Raw genomic sequence first — 25,632 nt, 5'->3', positions numbered from 1 at the left:
TGTTCCCCGGGGGGGGTTGTCCCAAGAAGCCCGGCAAGTGCTTTGTGTCTTCGTGACCATGCCCAACTCCACCCCGCCCCCCCCCTTGGTGTTGATTGACGGCTCCAGCGTTGTGCTACGTCATAATGTATAGCAAGTAGCACATTGCTGGAACCGTCAATCAACACTAAGGGGGGAGGAGTTGGACAGGGTTACCATGCAGGACCCGGAGCACTTGCGGGCTCATTTGCATACCGTATTAAAGTTCATTTTATCGACAATAGAGATGCTTTGAAGGGCCACAGAGGTATGTGTCTACCTGGCTGAGTTGAAAATGAATGTTCTTTGTTGCCAAAAAGGAAACTCATTACTTTCTCATTATTTCAGTCAATTTCATTCTCAATGCTTATTTTTTACATTTTAAAGGTCCACCTTTGAACACTATTTTGCTGCTTATACAGAAAAGGTAGTTACATTACTGTACAGTGCCTGGTATAAAAAAATGATAAAAATTCTCCAGAGCACTCAGCAAGGTATTCTGGGAAATTTCAGCTCTGAAGCCTGCGAACTGTGAATCCAGCTCTGAACTATAATACAGGTTGTAACTCAGGATCAGCACAACATTAGTAATGTCTCTATATTACCAACACCCAATATTGATTTTACCAACTCCCCCTCTCAGAATGGATCACAGATGTGGTTGACTTAGCAGGACCATTGCATGTTGTGTCACACATTCTAATCGCATTTAACGTAAGAGCACCGGTTGTTGAATTTTCCATTATGTAACATTTTTATTACAGTGATTTTGTTTGTTTTAATACAATGCCTATATGTTGTAGTCAAAGGAGATGTGTAGTAATTAAACCCCCGGGACTGAGTGGGTCGATGGAGACTATTATACTATTGGAGACTTGATGCATATTTTCCAATCCCAAGTTAGCTACGACCACAGTTTATGAGGCATAAATATATCTCACTTTTAATTGTCTTCTTATATTCACGTTCTGTGTTACAAGGTGTTCGATCATAATAACATAATATCAGATTTATTGATATCATGTCGTGAAAAGCTTTATTATTACAATGAGGTTTTATTGTGATAATCTTTTAACGCATTTAATAAGATACGATTATATATTATTATTCTTTTGGGCATGATTAGGCAGAGGATGTTTAAGGACAAAGGATCTTTAGCACTGTTCTCCTACCTGCGGCTCTCAAGAAGTTGCAAAACTACAACTCCCAGGATGCTCTGACAGCTGCTTTCTGCAAAAACAGCTCACCGTGGGGGGTTAATTGACACTCCAAGAGACCCTTTTGTGGACGCAATAACACAACAGACATTTATAGGACATTTATGACAGCCTGTGGATATGCCATAAACATCTTTGGTGGAAAACTCCCCTTTAGGCCTCATGCACATAATAGAGATCCCATAGAGATACCTGCAGCCTCTACTGTAACTTTGTATGCCACCAATTTCATACGGAGGTATATAGAGGGTTGTCTGTCAGATTCGGGACGAATTTGACGGATGAAAAATCATGGCATACTCATTCAAATGCTGTGTGTGCAGAGGTACTCTCCCCTAGAAGCACACAGAGGCTGTGCGGCCTGCATATTACCTCCGAGTACACAGCTCTGCCATGTGCATGAACCCTTAAGGCCCTGTTCACACAGAGTATTTGGTGCGTTTTTTTACTTGGAAACCACGCCAAAAAATGTCCGAAATTGCCTCTCATTGATTTCAATGGGAGGCGGAGGTGTTTTTTTTCCTGCGAGTCATGCCCTTCCTTTAGGCGTTTCCGTCTCTGACCTCCCATTGACATCAATGGCAGGCAGAAAAAGCTGATTTTGCTGCGTTTTTTGCCCGCGCTGCTCAATGGCCGCACCAGAAAAACGCGGCAAAGAGAGTGCAGGCAAGACAAAATCTGCTTCAAAATGACTGAAAAAATTTTGAGGCAGATTTTTCCGCCTTCAAAAAAACCTCTGTGTGAACAGGGCCTTAAAGGGGTTTTCCCATCAGGGACATTTATAACATATCCACAAGATATGTCATAAATGTCGGATAGATGCGGGTCCCATCTCTGGTACCCGCACCTTTCTCTAGAATGGGGCCCCCTAAACCCTGTTCTACCGCTCTGTGTTGTGGCTGACTCGTGTGATCTCCCACCATGAAGAAGAAAACAGTGTAGCTTGCTGAGCTACGCTGTTTCCATAACTCCTATAGTAGTGAATGGCAGATACGGAAGCAGCGTAGCATCCAAGCTAAGTGGTTTCCGTAATTACTATTCAGATCTATGGGACTTAAACAGCGTAGCTCAGCGATCTACGCTGTTTTCTTCTTCATGGTCGGGAATGACATGAGTCCTGTGGATATGTCATAAATGTCCCTGATGGGAATATGTGTCTATTTTCTCACCGTGGTTAACCAGTTAGCGTTGGGAACCGGTACCATAATTTCTTCAGTCTGATCGCATGGAAATACTGAATATGGGTAGTCTCAATGGTATCCGGTACCTGTAGCTTAACCCCTCAAGGATCAGAACAACTTTTGGATTTTTCCTCCATTTTTCCTCAAAATCATCATTTTTTTTATTCAGTGTAGCTAGTATGAGACTTTGTTTTTTGCTGTAGTTACGTCTTTATTGCTAGATATCAGCAGACAGCAATGTCACGACAAAGCAGCATCACATCCTGCAGTATCTGGACTCCTGTCTGCAAACGTGTGGGTAATTCTGTGTGGTCTCCAAGAAAGCGGCCAGCATCCGGAGGTGAAGAATAAATAAGACTTTCATTGAAGTTGAGTTTTATTTCATCTTCTCTCCAGGATGCTGAACTCTTTCTTGTATGTCGCTTCCTGTCTGTCTCAGACTTGCCCATGCATTGAGGAAGAAGTTTTGCTGATGCCTCGTTCATACAGTGTTTTTTTTACGTGTTTTCCACGTCAGAATACTCATCAAAAACCCAAATCTGCCCCCATTGATTTCAATGGGACCCAGACGCGTTTTTTTCCACAACAGATTTTTTTCTGCTCACTGAAAAAATAGTGTCTGGCTCTAGCTTGGGGCAGATTCCGCTTTTGAACTTCCGATTTAAATGAATTGGAGTGTGGAGGTGGAAAACAAAATGTGCCGTGTGAATTAATGCGGTTTTTGGCTATTTTTTTTGTCATAAAATTACTAGCGGATTTGACATTTGAAAAAAAGTCAGTAGGTGCAAAAGTCCATCTCAAAAACTGCGTCGAAAATCGCCTCCACAATCCAGAATTAAATTTGAAGGCAGATTTTTTTTTGGCTTGACAAATAACACCGTGGGAACATACCCAAATAAGTTTGTGTGGTTATTGTGTGGTGGCACTGCTATTTGGGGTGGAATACCTGCAGGATGGCACTAATCTGCCTTGGCACTGCAAACATTAAAAACCTTTTTGCGTCATGGTGTAAAAAGATCTCGTCACTCCGATTTGACTATAACTAGGGTTGTTTTGGAGGTATAGACATGGTAATGAGGGCACAGACTAAAGGTGGTGCTTATATAAAAAAAGACTGAGGCTCCTGACTGGCCACCATCCATTATTATGGCTTTCAAAAGTGGTTAGCTGGCCACCCCTGTCACTGCTGTCCTTTGGGCATGTTCTGCATAAAATGCCCTTTAGGGGGCTATGTGGCGCTCAAGCCATACACTACTCGTGTGTTTTTGGGCATAGATTGGGTGTTTTACAAACGTGGAAATTCATATTTTATTCTGTGCATTGTAAACTAGTCGTAACCTGTTCAGATACCGCAAAGAAGAATTCCTCTTGTACATCTGGCATGGGGATAATGTTATAACTCACCGTGTAAAAACGGTGTCCGCATGTTTATACTCCGCACTCCTCCAATATAAATACTTATCCGGTGAATTACTGTCTCTATAACTTTTAAGTCTTTTCTTAGCCTGGTGAGAATTTATTGTATTTAGTTAGTCTGAAAATTTTTTCTTTTTGTTGTAGCTGCTCAGAAAAGCACTCAGGATGATTGGAGTAAGAAAGCTCTGCAGGCGTTACAAAGGTAAAATGATTATTACATGTTCTTCAATCACGCTCGTTTTGTGGAGCTGAAAGTAAGCATGGAATTAATGTCATAATATTGGACGTAAAATAAATCGACATAATGAGACCTTGTAGAAGCAATATTAAAGTGGAACCAGACACAAAAACTTTCTGAATCCATTTCTTTAGCTCAGGGAAGATAAATCTCTACTGAATAAGGACTATATTCCAGATTATAATGAGGTTAGGAGAGCTACATTATAACCTATACATTGGCAGTTGGAATATGTTACTTGCCTACTATGTGATATGCCTATCCTGGGAGTTGTGATTGCTGCTGGGGGATCTACACAGCTGATAACTATGGAAAAAACGCTATGTCAATTGTTATATTTCACTGCAGTCAGGGGTCCAATTGGGTTGAGGGGGCTCCTTCGGCCTGGAAACCCTCCTCTTTGCAGTTCAGGGGGAAAAAAATGCAATTAAAGGCGGATATTCTTTCTGGCACCACTAGGGGGAGCTCAGTGCATATGAATTGATTATTGAGTTTAAAGAGAGCTGTAAAAATTCCTGTTCAGTGAGCTCCCCCTAGTGGCAGCTACAGGAAGATAGAATTCTATCATGTTACACTATGGATGTTTGAAGGGAACCAAGGGATTTGGAGTTCTTTATAAAATCCCAATTTGTCCCAATTCTGGACCGATATATTAAATAAAATTAAATTATAGCAATACTTTCCTACCCGAAACCACCACTGATCCCTGGCTTGCACCATCCTAAACAATATAATATAAAAGATAACTACTAATGCAACATGGACCTCTAGGGATATTTGATATTAAACCATCAACCGCCATGTAAAACGTATATCAATATCCTTACTTCACAAGCGGCTGTCTATTAAAGTCAATTTACTTGAACGCCATACAACCTTTAATATAGAGAAAAGTCTCATCTGAGCTTGCAATCATCCCAAAAAATTGTTACAAGATTGCTGGCAACTTTTTTTTGCATAGTGAATCAATCAAGTCACAGTACTACCGTACTACTCTTACATGGAGCCCTGTCCTGCAGCGGTTCTGTCAGGTTTCCTATGCTCCCCTATCTGAGCGCAGTATAGGATAGAGGGGGAGATGCTGAGCTCTGCGATATATAATTTTCTATGATATGATCCAGTATTTTAAAAAGATGATTAAATGCTTCCAGGACTCATAAAGAAAGCCTGTGAGTCCTGTTGTTGTCCCGTCCCCCCCCCGTCCCCCCCCCCCCGCGCACCCAGAGAGTGATACACAGATCTCCCTGTATACAAACTCATACAGGAAAGTGGCCAATCACTGTGTGTGGGTGGGAGAAGCAAGACTCACAGGCTTTCTCTGTGAGGTCCCAGCTAAGAAGGATTAAAAATCAGGATGGTGTAGAAGATTTATATTCAGTAGTGTGTTCAGGTAACTCACAGCTATAACAGTAAGGCCTGATGCATGTCGGCCGCATTTCCCAGACCGACCACAGTTCAGGGCGCCGGAGTTCGTAGCGTTATAGTTCTGTATGATGCTAGGAGTCCCTGCCTCTCCGTGGAAATACTGTCCCGTACTGTAATCATGTTTCCAGTATGGGACAGTAGAGGCAGGGACTCCTAGCATGATACAGAACTCTGCTCGGTCCGGGAAATGCGGTCGACATACGGTATATCACGGACCAAACACGGTTGTGTGCATGAGGCCTCAATACTTTGCTGAATATGATATGTTATTGTAGATTAATACATTTTGAAGTTTGTTAGGTTTTGTTCACATTGGCGTTATGGATTCTGTTTCTAAAATATCCATAACAGATAGGCTGGGTTCACACGACCTATTTTCAGACGTAAACGAGGCGTATTATGCCTCGTTTTACGTCTGAAAATAGGGCTGCAATACGTCGGCAAACATCTGCCCATTCATTTGAATGGGTTTGCCGACGTACTGTGCAGACGACCTGTAATTTACGCGTTGTCGTTTGACAGCTGTCAAACGACGACGCGTAAATTGACTGCCTCGGCAAAGAAGTGCAGGACACTTCTTTGCCACGTAATTTGAGCTGTTCTTCATTGAACTCAATGAAGCACAGCTCAAGATTTACGAGCGTCACAGACGCCTCGTAAATTACGAGGAGGAGCATTTACGTGTGAAACGAGGCAGCTGTAAACAGTCTGTCTTTTCACACGTAAATGCCTCCCATCATGTGAACATACCCATATCCAACAAGATCCATTATAATCTGTTTGACGTGTCCATTATAATCCTCCATTCATTTATAATGGGTACATTAGGTTTTTGGGTTTTCTTTTGCTATATAGAATAATGCATCATGTAAATGTGAACAGAGTCTTACCTATAACTAATAAGTGCTGAAGCCCTTTGCACTGAACATGTCTAGTTATGGGTTGATACTAATTTGAGCAAGTTATGTGGTTACAGGGCGCATCAAATAGATCCAGAGGACCCCCAGATTATCCTATATCTATCACTGCAGCTGGCGCTTGTAAGACAGGTGAGTGCTTCAAATGAACATGTAAAGTGAATGCCCAAAGTCTTCCATCAACACTGACGTAAGCTGCCATACAATAACAATAGCTGGTGGACGAACGCTCGTTAGCCAACAGCTTTTCTTCCCGACTGCCCCATAGCCCACACACACCCCCAAATTCGAGCATACAGATGTAGCCATCTTTATCTTGACTCTTAATGCATGAAATACACAGTGGCAAGAAACTTTACCTTTACTTTTTCAATGGCTTTTGTTGTGTGATGTCACGCTGCTGGAAGTTATTAGAATCAAGATAAACTTGGCTACATCTGTACATGTGGTTTTTACTAGGGAGAAAGGAATAAGCCGCTCACAGACTACTCTCCTGCAGGGGTAAAGGATTGTTGAAATCTAACATGCCCGATCCTTTTTTTCCCCCTGACATCGAGGGAGGGTCAGGACACCGCCATACACATTGGATAGTTGGCTGGTCCCACCAAAAGTCTGCACGCACAAGACATTGTAGTACAAGAAGTATTGTACTGACAAATGGATAATTGTACATTTCGATGATCTGGGAATTGAGTAGGTTGAGGACCTTGTTTGGCAAATGTTCACTTCTTTAACCAACAAAGTATAGAAGTAGAAGTCATGACAAACAGAAATCTTAGTCTCCATTCACAAAGCTTTCGACGTATGCAATAACCGGTGGCTGTGAACGATTCCTTTAAGTGGCATCAGTCACCCATAGTCTACTATGTCATCCGTTTAACGTATACATCATAAAAAGCTTATGACACATACGTGTGATGGATGTCATACGTGGTATATGTCACCTATAGGCTCCTATGTTAAAAAAAAGTAATGCACAGTATATGTTTTTGTATGGGATTCCGTTTTATGGTATAGCGTAGTCTTCTACGCTACTCCATACGCTTTTTTTGCAGTACACTGGCCCAATGGAGGAAAAAAGGACATTGTTTTAGCCTCCGTCGGGCTAATGTAACCCTATAGGCGCGTTTAGCGTTTATAGTCGGGTGCTTTCCTGGCGTACACGATAAGCTAACGTCACAAACTTGATGTGAACAGAGTGCTACACTGTGATATTTTTGGGATTTCCTGTTGGACTTACAATATTCCATCATGCTAGACAAACATGGTCAGATCATGCTATCTTATCTGATACCTGAGGGACAGGACAAACGCAGACTGGCCCATCCCCTACTACTGTATGTCATGTATGTGTACCACTGTGACATTTTTATGATGCCAGAGGGCTGATATTATATAAGTACATACAATACTGGTCGGCTTTATTTGGAAATCTTTTTATAGATTTATAACCTTTTTACTGTTGTTAATGTTCCTGGTGATTTAAAGGGAAGTTGTCACAGTATAGGTTTCCTTTAGATTCGCGCATCTGTAAAATGATGTATAAAAGATAACAAGTTTGTACACTTTTACTTAATAAAAGACCCACTAGGGGTCCAAAAAAGCAAACACTGTGTCTTCAACACCTTAGAAATAACATTTACTATTTTTGGAGTCAAAGTTGCAGAGCGGTGTGTCACATGAGCAAGCTATTCTTCATCCCCATGACCGGTATCTCAGGAGGTAATTTAGCTGGCCAAATTACTGGGGACATGCGTATGTGGTGCTCAAAGCTTGCCATGACAAACATCTGACGCTTCATCGGGGCAAGGCGATGCTCCGCACGGTGCCTTCCTTTTAGGTTGTTTTGGCTTTTCAAATGAATGAGGACATCGCTTTGCCGTCCTTTTGTCAACTTCCCAGTCATTCAAGGGAGCGTTCCCTCCACAAACCTGGATGTTGTCTGCACTATGCGGACTTACTTTTCTGTCACTGCTTCCTTTCGGAGGTTAGACTCCAGTTCTTATTCGTCCTCCAGGAGGGTCCCAGGAAGGGGTTGGCGCCCTCTAAAACCACTATTGCTTGCTGGGTTCTAATGACTGTTCGCAAGGCTTACCGGGTTCGGGTCAAGGCTCCCCCTTTTTCGGGTCATTGCCCACTCTACCAGAGCGGTTAGAGCTTCCAGGATAGTGCGCCATCAGGCCTCTGCCCTTCAGCTATCCAATGCGGCCACTTGGCCATGGCTTCTTTCCACACTTTTTTCAAGTTTATCCAGGTGCACACCTTTGCCTCAGCTTCACTGGGTCACAAGGTCTTGCAGGCATCTGCGAAATAGATGACCATGTCCTTTGTTCTGTTTCGTCCTTAGGGACTGCTCTAGGACCTCCCACGGTCTGTGTGTCGTTGTCCCCCCGTGTAACAAACAAGAGAACAGAATTTTTTGAATACTCTCTGTAAAATCTTTTTCTCGTCCAGTTCATTAAGGGAAGCATCTCCCACCGATTGTGGTTTCAAAGCTTTTTCTTCATAGTTGTCAGATTGTGGGATTCTCCTCTATTGTTTGACATACCATTTCTTACCTTGTTTGTGCTTCTCTTATTGCTTGTGGACAGACTGAATAGCTGAGTGTCTGTGGGCGGGGTATATCCTGTAGGAGGAGCCACTTTTTTAGTCAAGCCTCCTAGTGGCAACATCATATACTCACGGTCTGTGTCCCACAATGAACTGGACGAGAAAAGGATTTACAATAAGCACTCGAAAAAATCCTGTTTTTTTAAATTTGGACAAGTCTATTACCCTGCTACTTTATTAAGTTAATTTAATTGAATTGTGCCTGAAAAGTTAAAGAATATTGTCAGTTAGCGTTACGTTTAGTGGTACGTTGGTAGCTTTTGTATTTTACTTTTGGATCAGCTATTCTTTTCTGAACATGTTTTCATGTTTTCCTTTTTTTCCCGTTGTCAGCTCCCCAAAAATAAAACTGAGTACAGTATGTAGGATTCTTGGCTAACAGAGCCCTGATTACTTGGATATTTTCACATGGAGCAGATTGTATTTACAGTTGCTTTTCACAGTTAACGGAGTATAGCTTGATCTAAATTATTGTTGTGTTTGTGAGAAGGGCATTGTCTGCATATCACTTTAAAGATTACTGAACATTCAACGGAGTATGTCAATTGCGGTATGATTATAATGATGTATGTCCATGTGAATGAAACCATCGTTTAGGATGCTGCCTGTTCTGGAGCAGTTAAAGGGGTTTCCAGTTTCAGCAAATGTTATTTTTTTGTATAATTAAAAGTTATACAATTTTCCAATATACTTTCTGTATTATTTCCTCACGGTTTTCAAGATCTCTGCTTGTTGTTATTCAGTAGGAACATTCATGGTTTACTTCCAGTGGATACAATTCTGTCCATGGTCATGTGATGGACACACAGGTGCATGGCTCGTTACATTATGTTCAGTATAAAATATATTATATTGCCCATACATTACAAGAAAACAATAAACCTACACATATTAAGTATCTACACCACCGTCATAACCTGAAGAATTTGTATTTGTTGTTACAGTATGGTTTCTACATTATAGCAGTTAATGGTTGTTATTTCAATGACAGACATTTTCCCACTCCGGGATATGTGTAACACGTCCAAATGATGTTTCCTTATCCCGACACTGACATTAGGTGCTAGTTGCACAGTCATAGGGCAACGTCATGGGAGATAATAATAAAAAGTTTTTATACCTTTTAAGTGTGACATACTGTTATGGGGGCATTGTGGCTCATACTGTTATGGAGGCTCTGTGGCTATCATTTTTGGGGGGCACAAAGGCTGTCACTGTTATGGGGAGAACAGTAGCTGGCACGGTTATGGGGGCACTGTGGCTGGCACTGTTATGTGTTCTAGGGCATTAGGTTGGGAGAGTTTGGGGAGTTTATCCTATATTTTAGTAGATGACGCATAAATCTTAACGGTTTCTCCCTTAAGTTGTTTCTCAAAAGTAGGCAATCCATTCATCGCATCCTTTCCTTGATTTTAGCTTTATCTCAGTAACATATTTGGACGTCCTCTTCAGTCGTTCTGCCACCCTGTTGGTTTTGTTTCTTGGTTATAGTTATATTTTTATATCCTGTTAGATAAAGTTCCAGATTGTAAGCCTGTAGTTCATTTATAGCCTCCTATGCACAAATGTTTTTTTTCTCCTCAATTCCAATTATAAAAGAGACGCTAAGAAATTGGGGAGGTGAAGTCTTTACGGTTGTTCCTTCAAAACCAGATCTATGCACTGCGAGTAATCATTAAACTTGATTATGCGGAAGTTTTCTTGTTCTTGGCAAGGAGCAGTGGCAGCAATTCCACAAAATTAGTAATAACGCATGGATCATTAACCCCTGAATTTTATACGGCACAGTTCATTTTTAATGCCGTGTCAGTACTTTAATGGCATATTGCTTTATAGTCTTGTCCTTCACCACGGTCGACCGTACAGTACGTAACATCAGATACGTTCATGTACTAAACCTACTGGCCGATGAACACGATAACTGCGCATAGCTGTTGTAAGCCCCAAAAGAGTTGGCAGTCCATCTGATACAGAATTGCTGCAGAGCTCAGCACTGGCTGGGAATTCAAGCTGGCAAATGAGCCCGGGTCCCGGAGTTTCAGCACACCATCTGGGAAGCAAACTTCCATGTTCCTCATATTACCCGGCTCTGAAATAAGCAGTGACATCTGTCAATAGATACTTGGCTGTTTGTTCCTGTGGAAATGAAGAATGATATCTAGTGCTAGACAAATTATAGGATTTACATAGACTGTATGGCATGAAATCCTATTATTTATTTGCCTGTGTCACTAAAGGGATGACATGCATTTTAGATAAGAACAAATACGTAGATGTATAGATATGATAGAGAGATATGAAAGACATATAGATATGAGATATACGTCATACAGTATACAAATAAACCTACAGTGTCTAATATAAGTTCCATACAGGATGGTGCCCAAATAACAGTGCCATATATAATAATAATTTTCCATACGGTTGCCTAAAAAAACTGCCACCACTATACACTTAAAAAGCATTTGTTGTACAGTAGCATGGTCACACAAGGCCTACGTAAATATAACCACACAGTGCTCAAATAATACCACCATACAGTGACCAAATAACAGCTTTATACATCAAGTAATCTAATAATAATGCTACATAAAGTGTAAATAAAACTGCCATACAGATAAGATCTGTGGTGGTCAGAAGCCTCGAGTACCAGGCCTTTCGTGGCGCCCTCTTCAGATTGCACACTCCAAAGGCCGCCCTGAATAAATAGATAAGGGAGCCATAGACTAGTGATTTTGAACTGCCAATAAAACAGGTTGGCGTCCATCGATAGTCCATTTTTCGTGCATTGAACGACCAAACCAAACCATGTTCGTCAACATTTGTTTTCTGCAACCTTATTTACCCTTTTGTTGCTCGAACACCCTCTCCACAGCCTCTTGAATTTACGAACACTGGTATATTTTACGTTCTACTCACAGATAAAACGTAGTTTACGTAGGGCACTGATAATACCCCCTAGTACAGCCTGCATGCGCTGAACGAGGTGAAGGAAAGAGGCAATGCGGATGGGAACCAGTGACATAATGGTATATCCCACGGTATTGGGATATAACAACACAGCAAGGAATCAAAAAATCTGCTACGCTGCCTCCTCTGAAATAACTGTGCAGTATGTACAGTACCCAGCATCATAACGCTGTCATGGGGCCAATGACAGTGTGTGTGGTAGGTGCCGGGGCTTCTACTCCAAATCGTGAGGCCTTAAAATGGCTAATTTATCCGATTAATTTGATTAATCGCCGAACCCTAACTCCAGCCATCCTGAATATTCTATTCAGTCCAGTTCTATTACTAGTGTCCAGGAAGCTGAGATCTGGGGAGTTCATTACAGGGTTAAACTGCAGAACTTCTTAAGCTGGCCCTATTCTTACAGAACAGACACAGAGGAAACGAGGTGGTCACCAGGGTATTTCATTCCATTATAAAAAAAATAAAAAAAAGGCCCTACAGGCAATATTTCATCTAAGCCATATGAGCACTGCAGTTAGATAACGGCCACGGCTGCCTCTAAGCTGGGCGACTCAAAAAAAGACCAAATAAATATTGATGTATAGCTACCAAATAGTTAGCCCCACAGCAGCCAGATAAACAATGTCCAAATAAATATTGCATACAGAGCCCAAGAAAATCTGACAGCACATAGAATTTCTAAGGCCTCATGCACGTGACTAGCTGTGTGCACGGTCCGTGATTACGGCACGGATAGCCTGAAGAGTGTCATCTGCCGGCCGTCCGTAGCCACGGATCGTGCACACACAAAGATGTGCATTGACTTTAAGGAGCCTGGACGCAAATGCGGCCCATAATATGACTTGTCCTATTTTTTGTCGATCCGGGCTCCCGGACAATGCACGGACCGTCATGTGCATTCTCCCATAAGATAGAATGTGTCCTATACTATCCGCAGTTGTGGATAGTATGCGGCCGCAAAACTACGGTCCTGTGTATAAGGCCTTAGTATTTTGCCCTTGGGGCTGAGGGGTTATGATAATATTCCTGGTGGTCTAAGGTAGTTAAGTAATAGTCACGACCGTTGTCTATGGTACTGAAAGCATTAAAGAGGCTCTGTCACCAGATTCTCAAATTCCTATCTCCTATTGCATGTGATCGGCGCTGCAATGTAAATAACAGTAACGTTGTTTTGTTTTTTTTTAAACTTTCATTTTTGGCCAAGTTATGAGCTATTTTATATATATATATGCAAATGAGGTTTTAAATGGACAACTGGGCGTGTTTTTTTTTCGTATGTCCAACTGGGCGTGTATTGTGTTTTTAACTGGGCGTGTTTACTTGTTTTACTAACTGGGCGTTGTGAATAGAAGTGTATGATGCTGACGAATCAGTGACCAGTCAGCATCATGCACTCCTCTCCATTCATTTACACAGCACATAGTGTTCTTACTAGAACGATGTGCAGCCACATACACAAGTGTTCTGATAATGAATATACATGACCACCAGCATGGACGTCATGTGTATTCACAATCCTGACACTTCTGAATCTTTTCTGTGAGATTTCCAGCAAGGGAAACGAAATCTCGTTTACCTCGTAATCTCGCGAGATTACGCGTGTCTTGCTGGAATCTCACAGAAAAGATTCAGAAGTGTCAGGATTCTGAATACACATGACGTCCAGGCTGGAGGTCATGTGTATTCATTACACGCCCTGTTGGACAAACGAAAAAAAACACGCCCAGTTGTCCATTTCAAAGCTCATTTGCATATATATATATAAAATAGCTCATAACTTGGCCAACTTTTTAAAAAAAAAAAAACGTTACTGTTATCTACATTGCAGCGCCGATCACATGCAATAGGAGATAGGAATTTGAGAATCTGGTGACAGAGCCTCTTTAATATCAAAATTACTAATGGTCTGGAAGAGTGAGGGGTTTGATGACAACTTCCTTTGTGATCTAGGATAGTCAAATGATTAATGCCTACTTCCCTGGTGGTCTAGAGTACTGAAGGATTAATTAAGGCGATCATCCATGGTTCTCTAGGGTAGTGGGTAGTGAAGGGGTCACTGCCAACATTATTGTAGAGGTTAATGTCAATATCGCTGGTGGTTTATGGCAGTGAAGAGGTTAATGTTAGCATCCCTCATAGTCTAGGCCAGTGAAAAAGTTAATATAAGTGGGGTTAACCTCAGCCTGGTGATATAGGGTAGTGCAGGGGTCCCCCCAGGGATAATGTAAGTATCCCTGGTGGTCTAGGGCAGTTCAGAGGTTAATTTTTCATACCTGGTTGTCGAAAATGTGAAAACGTTAACGTTTCATACCTGGTATGCAATGGCTTACTCACCTCTCCGACTCAAGTATTGTAGCTATGACAGGAAGGTGGTCTCGTTAAGATTCCTCTTCCTGCCTTGCACTGCCGTTATTGGGATCCGTGCAGGGCAAGGATAGGGACCCCCTCAATGACATTTATATGCTCAAATAAGGCATGTGGTTCGTGGTCGTCCTCATAAGACAACCCCTTGAAGTCCAGATTATGTATACCTTTCAATATAATGATTTTTATATGGATATTGCTGTATTTGCAGCTGTATAATCATTTGCATATTGCAGTGTTCATATTCTTGTATGTGACTTTGAGGTAGAGAAAATCTGTAAATCAACTCACGAGTGATGAACTATTGTGCTGTGCTGTTCTTTTATGTAGTGGATGTGGTTATAAAACTTTCCTATACTGAAGAGTTATTCTTCTAGGCAGCGGTTCAGCTGGAAGAGATATCTAGAGTATATATTTGGCGTGAATATACAGTATAAAGACATATTACACAATAATATTGCTTACATGATAAATTCTTGAAATGTTCTGAAGTATATGGTGAGCCGCTGATTTATGGACACACACGGAGCCTTCCAATAGCTTACTTACAGTAAATTAGTTTATCCACTAAGTGTAGGCGCTATCTTATGCTGCAGAAATAGTACTTGTCCGTAAACTGTGAATCAATATGTGTGTAATCCATGCCTAGTTTGGGTAAAGATGCTTATTTGTTCACCGCAGCAGCCGGGTGTTACATGTGCGAATAGAATTCTATAAAAAAAAACCTTATGATACGCTCAAATATTGAACCACAAGGATTTATAGTTTTTTTTTTTTTGTTGTTTTTTTTTCTTTTAAATCGTTTATTCTGTCAATATTCAAAATTACATATATTAACACATAGGTCATGAAGATAAATATATTAATTTCCCTCAGATTTAAAAAGACAGAACCCCACCCTTAATTGAGCCCACGGAAGCAAGCCTATTATTTTAATCAAAATAATTATATATATCTTGTTTGTCAAACAAGTGTTTCATTAACCTTTCCCTTGTTTCTGGTAGATATGGAGCCATTCTAAGGTACTAAAAAATTGAAGAGTGTTCAACAACTCTGAATAGGGCGGTGTGCCCAGTTTTAACGATCAATTCAAAATGTTTTTCTTAGCTGTCATTGTAATTAAAGAGATAATTCTCCTGGTTTCCATTTTGTATAATTCTAAATCAGAGTTAAAGACAAGGGTCCAGGGATTTAGGCCTCATGCACACGACCGTATTTTTTCCCACCCGTAAATACTGGCGTAAATACGGGTTCGGTGTCACACGTATTCCACCCGTTTTGCACCAGTATTTACGAACCCGTGCCCGTAAATATGGGTCCGGTGTCACACGTATTCCACCCGTATTTACGAGCACGTTTTTGGCGGCAAAATAGCACTGCACTAATCGGCAGCCCCTTCTCTCTATCAGTGCAGGATAGAGAGAAGGGACAGCCTTTTCTGTAATAAAAGTTAAAGAAATTCATACTTACCCGGCCGTTGTCTTGGTGACGCGTCCCTCTCTTCACATCCAGCCCGACATCCCTGGATGACGCGGCAGTCCATGTGACCGCTGCAGCCTGTGATTGACCTGTGATTGGCTGCAGCGGTCACATGGCCTGAAACGTCATCCAGGACGTCGGCCCGGATGTCGAGAGGGACGCGTCACCAAGGCAACGGGCGGGAGACCGGACTGGAGGAAGCAGGAAGTTGTCGGTAAGTATGAACGTCTTTTATTTTTATTTTTTACAGGTTTATACTGATCGGTAGTCACTGTCCAGGGTGCTGAAAGAGTTACTGCCGATCAGTTAACTCTTTCAGCTCCCTGGACAGTGACTATTTACTGACGTTGCTTAGCAACGCTGCCGTAATGACGGGTGCACACATGTAGCCACCCGTCATTACGAGAGCTCCATAGACTTCTATGGACTGTCCGTGCCGTTATTACGGCCTGAAATAGGACATGTTCTATCTTTTTCAACGGCACGGGCACCTTCCCGTGAGAAAACGGGAAGGCACCCGTCGCCAATAGAAGTCTATGAGCCCGTTATTACGGGTCGTAATTACGACCCGTAATAACGGGAGTTTTTACGGTCGTGTGCATGAGGCCTAAGAGTTACAAATTGGTCCAGTACAGAGTTTATAAACAGAACCACTAATTGCCAGAACCTCTGGACCTGAGGACACCTCCAAATAGAATGGCAGAGTCCAGCCTTTGGAAATGCACATTTTGGACAAATATCGGGTGGCAGGGTTTCTTGGTTCCCGGTGGTTTTTGGGTGATTTATAGGTTCTTCTGTATTTTATAATGTTTCTGTGGTGTTTGTTTTTTCTGACATTTTATTTTCATTGACTTTAATGCCTATAATCGTTGCCAGGAAGATATTGATATACATGTACCATACACTGTAAAATGTCCCACCATCACCTATGATCAGGGAGACATGTTTATTTTCCAACTTCCTACCATGCCAATGACACTACTGGAAATAAATAGGGAAAGACGCCATCATTACAAGGAGATTTTTATAGTATGCAGGGGCGTTACTAGAAAAGGCTGGGGCCCATAGCAAACATTTCAATGTCCCCGTCCCCCCTTAATCATGAACATCTACAAGCACCATATTAAAGTTAGGGCAAGGACACTCTTTCCTGCCGAGTCGCATTAAAAAACTACAACGAGGCTGCCAAGTGTGCCCTCTCACTTACAGGTTTAGGAAAAATGTAACAAACAGTTACGGTAAGTACTGATATGTTATGTTACCCCGTAGCCCTGAATTAGACCCCAGACCTCTAAATTGTCAGACCTCATGCTAGGCCCCTAAATTAACAGACCCCACACCAGACAAAAAGAAAATAGGAAATTTCCGACCCAAGACCAGACCCCAATATACTTACCAGTCTTAGGTCTTCTCTGTCCATTTCACTTTCTGGCGCCACCGTGCTAAAACTCCCGACATTGGCTAGCATCCTAATTTTGTGTGCCAGACTGGGCTCTGTAGAGGGTGTTCTAATGCTGGCTAGTCAGGACATTGTGTGTCGGGCCGACAGGGGTGTTGCTAGGGTCTTTAATGATAAGGGGCACAAGCCCCAAGGCATATGTCCACCCCCCCCCCCAAAAAAAGTAAATAACATTTATAATACATGACAGGCTTTGATATACTGCCTCAGCAGTATAGTGTTCCCGGGTATACTTTATATTGAAAATCGGAATTGTGGGGCCTACAAATAATTTTCCTTTTCAATATCACTAATCTACACTGAATGGACACTTGTCCCTTCACGATTGGAACTTCCTTGTATGAAAATTAGACAAGTGACCCAAGAGAGCAGCACAAATGAAGTGAGCAAGTTTTCCGTGGATCAGTTTTAGTGTGAATCCACATTAGAATGGGAAAATCGAGCAATTTGAGCGACTTCGAATGAGGCATGGTCATCAGTGCTAGACCAGCCTTGGCCAGTATTACAAAAACTGCCAACCTTGTGGGGTTCTCTTGGGCAAAGGTGTCTAAAGTATACCGAGAATGGGGCGTGGCTTAGCGGCATATGTGAGCGGACGCAGGAACCGGAGCTCCCGCTGCCGATATCCTGATACACATCCTGAGGCTGAACTCTCCTAACGGAGACATACCTGTGCAGAGAGGGGAGAAGGAGGAGAACCTGGTGACACGATTCTGCAGAATCTGGAGGCTGTAATGACCCGCTCAAGAAAGTCTAAGGCGGCAGAGGAAGGTGAGCTGGGCTTACAAGATGGCGCCGACATGTGCATGATGGCAGAGAGCAGGGACCTGAGAGGGGCGGCGGCATCCCGACTGGAGCGCTTTGCCAGAAAGACACCCATGAAGGCAGATGCTGGAGGAGAGATGACAGGTGGAGGGAAAGAGCAGGCAGGCTGCTCCGGGTCCAGATATGAACCGCTGCGGGCACAGATGGAATCAGAGGAGCAGAATGGAGAAGATGCTGCAGGCAGCTCAGGAGGAGGGCCGGATCGAGGCTCGCACAGTTCAAATAAGCCTGGGCCCACGCTGGCGGATGTTTTTTCGGCGGTAAATCTATGTAATGCCACGCTAGCTAAACTCACCTGCCAGGTGGGCGGAATTAAGGAGGATATTTCCATAATACGGCACGATCTACAGAAGGTGTCGGAGCGTACAACAGCGGTGGAAGGTAGAGTCAGTGATGTGGAAGACAGAATGCTGCCCATGAGGAGGGATGTAAATGCGGTAGCTGTGGATGTTACTTACCTGTTATCTAAAACGGATGACCTGGAGAATCGTCTACGTCGCAATAACGTGAGGATAGTGGGAATACCCGAAAAAGTGGAAGGGTCCAATCCGGATTCCTATTTCGAAAAATGGCTACTGGAGGTGTTTGGTAAGGAGTCGTTGACACCATTGTTTGCGGTGGAAAGAGCCCATAGAGTACCAACTCGCCCGGGTCCACCTGGATGGCCGCCAAGACCTGTGCTGGTAAAGCTGCTTCATTATAAAGACAGAGATTTAATTCTTCGGCAGGCCCGGGAAAAGCAAGATATACGGGTGAATGGGGTGAAAGTGTCATTTTACCCGGATTTTTCTGTAGAGGTCCAGAAAAGAAGGATGCAATTTCTGTATATCAAACGACGACTGAGGAATCTGCGTGTTCAATACTCCATGTTGTACCCGGCGAAACTTCGGGTTGCGGCGCTGGGATCCGTACAATTCTTTGAGAACTCAAAAGATGCGTTAAGAAGGCTGGACAGTCACGAGGATCGCCTTCATCAGAATCGAGAGGAAGCTGCTGTGTGATCATCAGGTGGATGGTTGAAGAGGGGACTCTGCTTATTATGAAAAAGGAGGAGGATGAGCTGCACAGGGGAATAAGGCATTGTTTTTCTGCATTTATTTTCTGTTCTAATGTGGGGCTGCAGCCTCTATGTTTATAATGCTGAAGGGAAGACAGAGATGTCAGTTTAATTGAAGCATCAGTTGTTGGAGTCACTAAAATGCTATATGTCTATGGTAGTAAGGTGGCGGGAGGTTTGTGGTTCTCAGGTTTATATTGCGGGAAAAGATGTGTTTCTGCAGTGTGAATGGGAAGCTGAATAGTCACATTGGTGGAGATTTCTTCACCAGCCCGGGCCCTCTTTGGAGGGTAAGTTTCTGGAATGTTGGGCGGGCTAGGGAGGGGGGTGGAGGGAGGAACATGTTTTGGAGGGAAAGGGAGTTGGAAATGCAGTACGCTCTGATTGGCACTGGATTCAAGGGTAATGGCCTCTGTCAGATAAAAGAAATGGATAGATGGGGGGCAGGGTAAATCTTTTGTCCTGGAATGTGAGAGGTATGGGGGAGGCAACAAAACGGCGAGCTATATTTGATTTTCTGAAAGGGCAGTCTGCTGGAGTGATGGGACTACAGGAAACGCATCTTACCGCTGATACTGTGCAACAGGCACATAGGGTGTGGATTAGACACAGTTTTCACTCCTTTCATTCCACATACTCAAGGGGGGTTAGTCTCCTGGTTCATAGGGATGTACCTTTTTGCTGTTTGGCTTCCTTTAGAGATGGAGAGGGCAGATATGTAGGGAATGTTTAATTGGGAATGTATAATTGTGGTACTGTATGTACCTCCCCCATACTCGGTGGTTCCAATAAGAGAAGTGTTGGAAAGGCTGGCTAGTTGGCCGGTGGTCCCGACTATACTTATGGGAGATTTCAACAATGTAATGGATATAAGACGTGATAAATTTCCAAAAGGGGGGGGGGGGGTAGGAGAGGCTGTTCTGACGCGGTTTGGGAAGTACATGATGGAGGTTGGGTACACGGATGTTTGGCGGGCAAAGTGGCCATCTACTACGCAATATTCTTGTGTGTCATCTACTTATGGATCGTTGTCTAGAATAGATTTGATGTTTAGTAACGGGTTAGGGATTGAGTGTGTGGAAGGGGTGGAATATTTGCCAAGGTCACTGTCTGATCACTCCCCAATGATATTGAAGGTCCGAACTAGTCCGCAGATAGGGGGGCTAAGACTGCATTGGAGGTTAAATCCGTTCTGGATCCGACTAGTGGGGGAGGAGATAATAACTGCGAGCTTGCAGGAGTACTTTGAGTTTAATAAAGGTACGGTTCCTATGGATATCTTATGGGACGCTATGAAGGCAAATATCAGGGGGGTGTATATTCGGGAAATCACGACCATAAAGAATAGATCACGACAGGTGGGAGAACATCTGCTGGAAAGGGTGACGTTATCCGAGGAGAACCATGTAGCTAATAATACAGCAGAAACGATGGCCCAGTGGAAGGTAGCCCTAAAATTACTAAAGGAACATCAGCTGGAACAAGCAGCTAATAAAAGGTTGTTTTTGCAACAAAAATACTATGAGGAGGGGGAAATGACGGGCAGATTGTTGGCAAATATGGCTAGGCCTCAGCGGGAGGGTGCGTTCATCCACCAATTGCAGGACAAAGAGGGGACACTGGTTGGAGAAACAGGGGATATACTGGGTGTGTTGAAGTCCTTTTATACTGAGCTGTACCGCACAAGGGTAGATTACTCGGAAGATCTTCTGACAGACTATCTAGAGGAAATGGAGTGGGTTACCTTAGGGGAGGAGGAGAAGGAGTGGCTGGAGGAGCCAATTACTTTGGAGGAACTGCAGGAAGCAGTGAGTTCTATGGCAAATGAAAAGGCTCCAGGGATGGATGGTATACCTACTGAGCTGTACAAAACATATGGGGGGGAGCTTCTGCCAGAGTTATTGGAGGTGTTCCAAGATAGTTTTACCAGGGGGCGACTGCCGCAGACTATGTATGAAGCGGCAATAGTAGTCATTCCTAAAGAGGGGAAAGATCGAACACAGCCGGATTCTTATAGACCAATATCCCTGCTGTCCGCTGATGTAAAAATCTTGGCAAAGGTTCTGGCTAATAGGCTGACAAGAGTGGTGACTAAGGTAGTGGGCCCGGATCAGTCGGGATTTATGCCATCAAGATCTACAGCGGTTAATCTAAGAAGATTATTCTTGAATTTGCAGACAGAGGCTGCAGATACACAGTGTAGAGCAGTGTTGTCCTTAGACGCGGCTAAGGCATTTGACAGTGTGGAGTGGGGGTACCTGTGGGCTGTTCTGGAGCGGTTTGGTTTTGGGAGTAATTTTATAACATGGGTAAAATTGCTGTATAAGGAACCGGTGGCTAGGATTAGAGCCAATGGGCGGATGTCAGATTCCTTTAGACTGGAGAGGGGGACGCGTCAGGGATGTCCACTTTCCCCGCTATTATTCGCTCTAGCGATCGAACCTCTGGCAAATATGGTAAGGCAGCATCCGGGTATAGAAGGATTTCGATGTGGGGAGCTGGAGGAACGCATAGCATTATATGCGGATGATATTTTACTATTCCTGGGAGAGATAGTTCGGTCACTGCCGGTGATAATGACGGTATTGGAACGGTTTGGTAAATTTTCAGGGTTGCAAATTAATTGGAGCAAATCGGCATTGCTGCCACTCAAACCATTGGAGGTGCCACTGGTGGTGGGGGGAATTGCTGTACCTTGTGTTAAGGAATTTAAATATCTGGGGATTAAGGTCTCGGTGAGGGTGCAGGATTTTGTTGCGTTGAATGTGAAACCATTATTGGACAAACTAAAAGATAAGACTAGAATATGGCTTGGGCTACCACTTTCAGCGCTAGGAAGAGCAAACCTGATCAAAATGATTCTGATGCCTCAGGTTCTTTATGTGGTGCATAATGCCCCAGTGTGGTTGCCTAAATACTGGTTCAGGAGAATACATAATTTGTTTAGAGACTTAGTGTGGAAAAGGGGGATCCCCAGGATTAAATTGGAAAAATTACAATTACCAACAGAAAAGGGAGGATTAGCTATTCTAAATGCGTGGATATATTATTTAGCAGCCCAATCGCAACACTTTAAAGGTTGGAAGAATAGGGAAGAGTGGGGTTCTAGTGGGAAACTGGTGTATTATTTGAGTCGGTGCACGGATATACTAGAGGCAATGGAGTCTCATAAACTGAGGAGGGAGGCGAAAGAGAAACCGACTTTGCTATTGATACATAGGGTCTGGTGGGAAGGCAAAAAAATACTGGGCGTTACTGGATGCTCCAATTATATGCCTCTATGGGAGAATCCATACTTATGGGAATTCAATACCTTGGACGGTTTTCAGGAGTGGGAACAAGCTGGGGTCAGATATGTATACCAGGTATATGAGGGGGGAAGTCTCAAATTGTTCTCACAGCTACAGGAGGAGTTTGGTCTCCCACATCGGATGTTTTATCAATACCTTCAGTTGCGTCACGCGGCGCAGGCCCAGGGTAGGTTGGTGGACTTGAGCTGCTCTACTATGGGAGTGATGGAACAGGTATTGGGAGCAAAGGACACTAAAGGGATTATTTCTGTGATCTATGGTACATTACTTTCAAAAAATTCCTTGGAGATCCGATGGGGGAGATCAGATGCAAATGGGAAGAGGATGTGGGGAATATAACTGATGATGAGTGGGAGGAGATACTGGAATCGCCCAAAATGCTTTCCATTAATGTAGCACACAGGAGGTCACAACTTTTTCTCCTACATAGAGTGTATAGGACGCCTAAGGTGTTAATGCAAATGAGGCTCAGACCAACGCAGGAGTGTCCCAGGTGTTCGTTTGAAGGGGCAGACATAAAGCATATGTTCTGGGGTTGTCCGAAGCTGAATGATTACTGGAAGGAGGTTGGAGGCATGGTAGAGAGGGTATTTGGGAGAGATTTTCCGTTAGAACCTAAGATCTATGTGTTGGGTTGTATGGGGGAAGAAGGAGGAGATGGAGCTGAATTACTGGCCATAAAAAAGGTTTTGTATCATGCTAGGAAATTAATAGCAAAATATTGGCTGAATACGGATCCCCCGGAGGTGTCTGAACTAGTGGGATACGTTAATCACACGGTGGCATTGGAACATCGGATATATCTAAAACGTGGGGCAACACACAAACATGATAAGCAATGGGGAAAATGGGTACACAATTATGGCACGGCAGGGAGGTAGGAAACATCGTAAGGTGAAATGATCAGGAGGCGATTATTGAAATATAAGTATGAGGCAGGAGAGAGAATGGTTATACGAGTCAGGGAAAGGAGGAGGTACTGCGGGGGGGGGAGTTGGGATGGAGGGAAGGGGGAGTTATGTTAAATGTAACTGTATATGATGTACAAAACCAAAAATGTATTGACTGTTGGAATTGAGTTGATGTACATGAGATTTATAATGTATGTTGTAATATCAATAAAAACTGGTTTGATTTAAAAAAAAAAAGTATACCGAGAATGATCCTGTTGACGTCAACAACACTTCGACGAAAGGTGTCAGAGGAGGATGTGAAAAATCTGTGCACAGTCAAGCATATTGCAGCCGAATACAATGCTGGTGCTCCTCCAACTAACATATCTGAATGCACAACTCATTATTCCTTAGCACGGATGGGCTATAACAGCACACCACCAGTTTGAGTGCCATTGTTGTCTAAGGGAAACAGGCAAGACCCCAGTGTGCAAAAGAACGCAAAAATGTAATCACTGAGCAGTGGAAAAACATTGCCTGACCAGATGAATCCAGATTTCTGTTGCACTATGCTGATGTGAGTTTTAGTATTTGGCGCAAGCTACGTGAATTGATAAATACTTCCTGTCAGATGTGAACAGTTCAGGCTGGTGGAGCTGGAGTAATGGTGTGGGGAATGTTTTCTTGGCACACCCTGGGTCCTCAGGTGCCTGTGGATGGACGTTTGAACAGTAGAGCTCACCTAAGCATTGTGGCCCACCAAGCTCATCCCTTCAATGCAGCTGTTTACCCTACGGCAAAAAGACACTTTAGGAGCAACTGCGAGAATTTTTCCTGGCCGCATGGGCCAATACACCTGCAGAACAATTTCAACATCTAGTGGAATCTATGCCACGACAAATTGCTGTGGTTCAGAAGGCCAAAGAATGACCAACACACTACTAAATGGGTGTCTCTAAAAAAGTGGCCATACAGTGCATGTATAATGGTATAACTAATTAATAAAGTCATACAGTTACCAAATAATACCACTATACAAGGAGCAAATATTATCAACATATTTATTACCATCATACTGTTACTGAACAAAACCCACTATACCAAGACCAACATTACCAATAACACTATATGGGGGCCAAAAAATTCCACCACACCATAACCACATATTACCACCACAGTGACTAAATAATACCACCATATTGTTACTGACTAAAACACACTATACAAAGACCAATATTACCACCATACAGTGACTGTCGCGATCTGTGGGTATGTGGACCCACTAGGCCACACCGCCGTAGTGGAGTAGCAGCTGGCCAAACAACAGTCTATAAAGTTTATGCAAAGTCCTTAGTACAAGAGTATCTGTAAGAGTCCAGACAGTAGCAGAGGCTTTGGCACGGATGGAATTTGATGTGGCAGATGAAGCCAGATGTGGCGGATGATACCAGACATGGTATATACAGCAGGCGTAGCAGATGACACCAGTGGTGGTGTATTATAGCAGGCGTGGCAGATGACACCAGACATGATGTATTACCGCAGGCGTGGCAGGTGACACAACACGAGTCCAACACTAGATAAGACACAGGAACAAACATCACGGGACACAGGAAGCAGGATACAGGATCACTGGGAACAGGATAACACTAAAGGACACTTTTTATAGTCCAGGGTGATCTGGGGATGATTTGGTAATTGTTTGCATGTGCACGCACTGGCCCTTTAAGGCCGAGAACGAGCGCGCGCACCCTAGCGGACACTGCAGAGCAGAGCATCCGCGAGTGCTGGCTTCTCCTAGGAGGGAGACGCTGGCTAGAAGACAGAGGTCTGCAGTCGCGGCCGTCGAGGGGTGAGAGAAGACGCTGCGGCCGTTACAGTGACCATGTAGTGGTAGATACCAGTTCCACACCGGAAGTCTAGGTACATTCAATGACTCACAGGTGACATCTTCTCTGATTGGAGTCATTCACTTTCCCCATCTTCTTCACATGACACAGACCGCCATGACCACAACTTGTATCTGCAGGATTTTCCATACATACATCTTTGGCTCCTTGATTCTCAAGCACCCCTCCCCAACTCCACACATACTCCGTTTTAGTGCCCCACACACAGTAATAGTGCCTTCTTGTGGCCCCACACAGTAATAGTGTTACTGTGCTCCTCTTACTGCCCTACACAGTAATAGTGTACTTGTGCTCCTCTTGCTGCCCCACACAAGCCACCCACTCATGCCACCCCATTAA

General features: G+C 43.3%; 1 protein-coding gene across 1 annotated transcript in view; it reads left to right on the top strand.

Annotated features, from left to right (window-relative positions):
* TTC7A (tetratricopeptide repeat domain 7A) overlaps positions 1-25,632 on the top strand; it is a 293,419-nt gene that overhangs the window by 141,809 nt on the left and 125,978 nt on the right. The window contains exons 13-14 of the mRNA XM_075863204.1: positions 3,977-4,034; positions 6,472-6,544. Of these exons, the coding sequence (XP_075719319.1) occupies positions 3,977-4,034; positions 6,472-6,544 (131 nt within the window). The remainder of the gene's footprint in view (positions 1-3,976; positions 4,035-6,471; positions 6,545-25,632) is intronic.

This window comes from Rhinoderma darwinii, chromosome 4, assembly GCF_050947455.1.
Source record: "Rhinoderma darwinii isolate aRhiDar2 chromosome 4, aRhiDar2.hap1, whole genome shotgun sequence".
Lineage (NCBI taxonomy): Eukaryota > Metazoa > Chordata > Amphibia > Anura > Rhinodermatidae > Rhinoderma > Rhinoderma darwinii.
The sequence above is the reverse complement of the archived record's forward strand: the minus strand, read 5'-3'. Positions and strand labels throughout refer to the sequence as shown.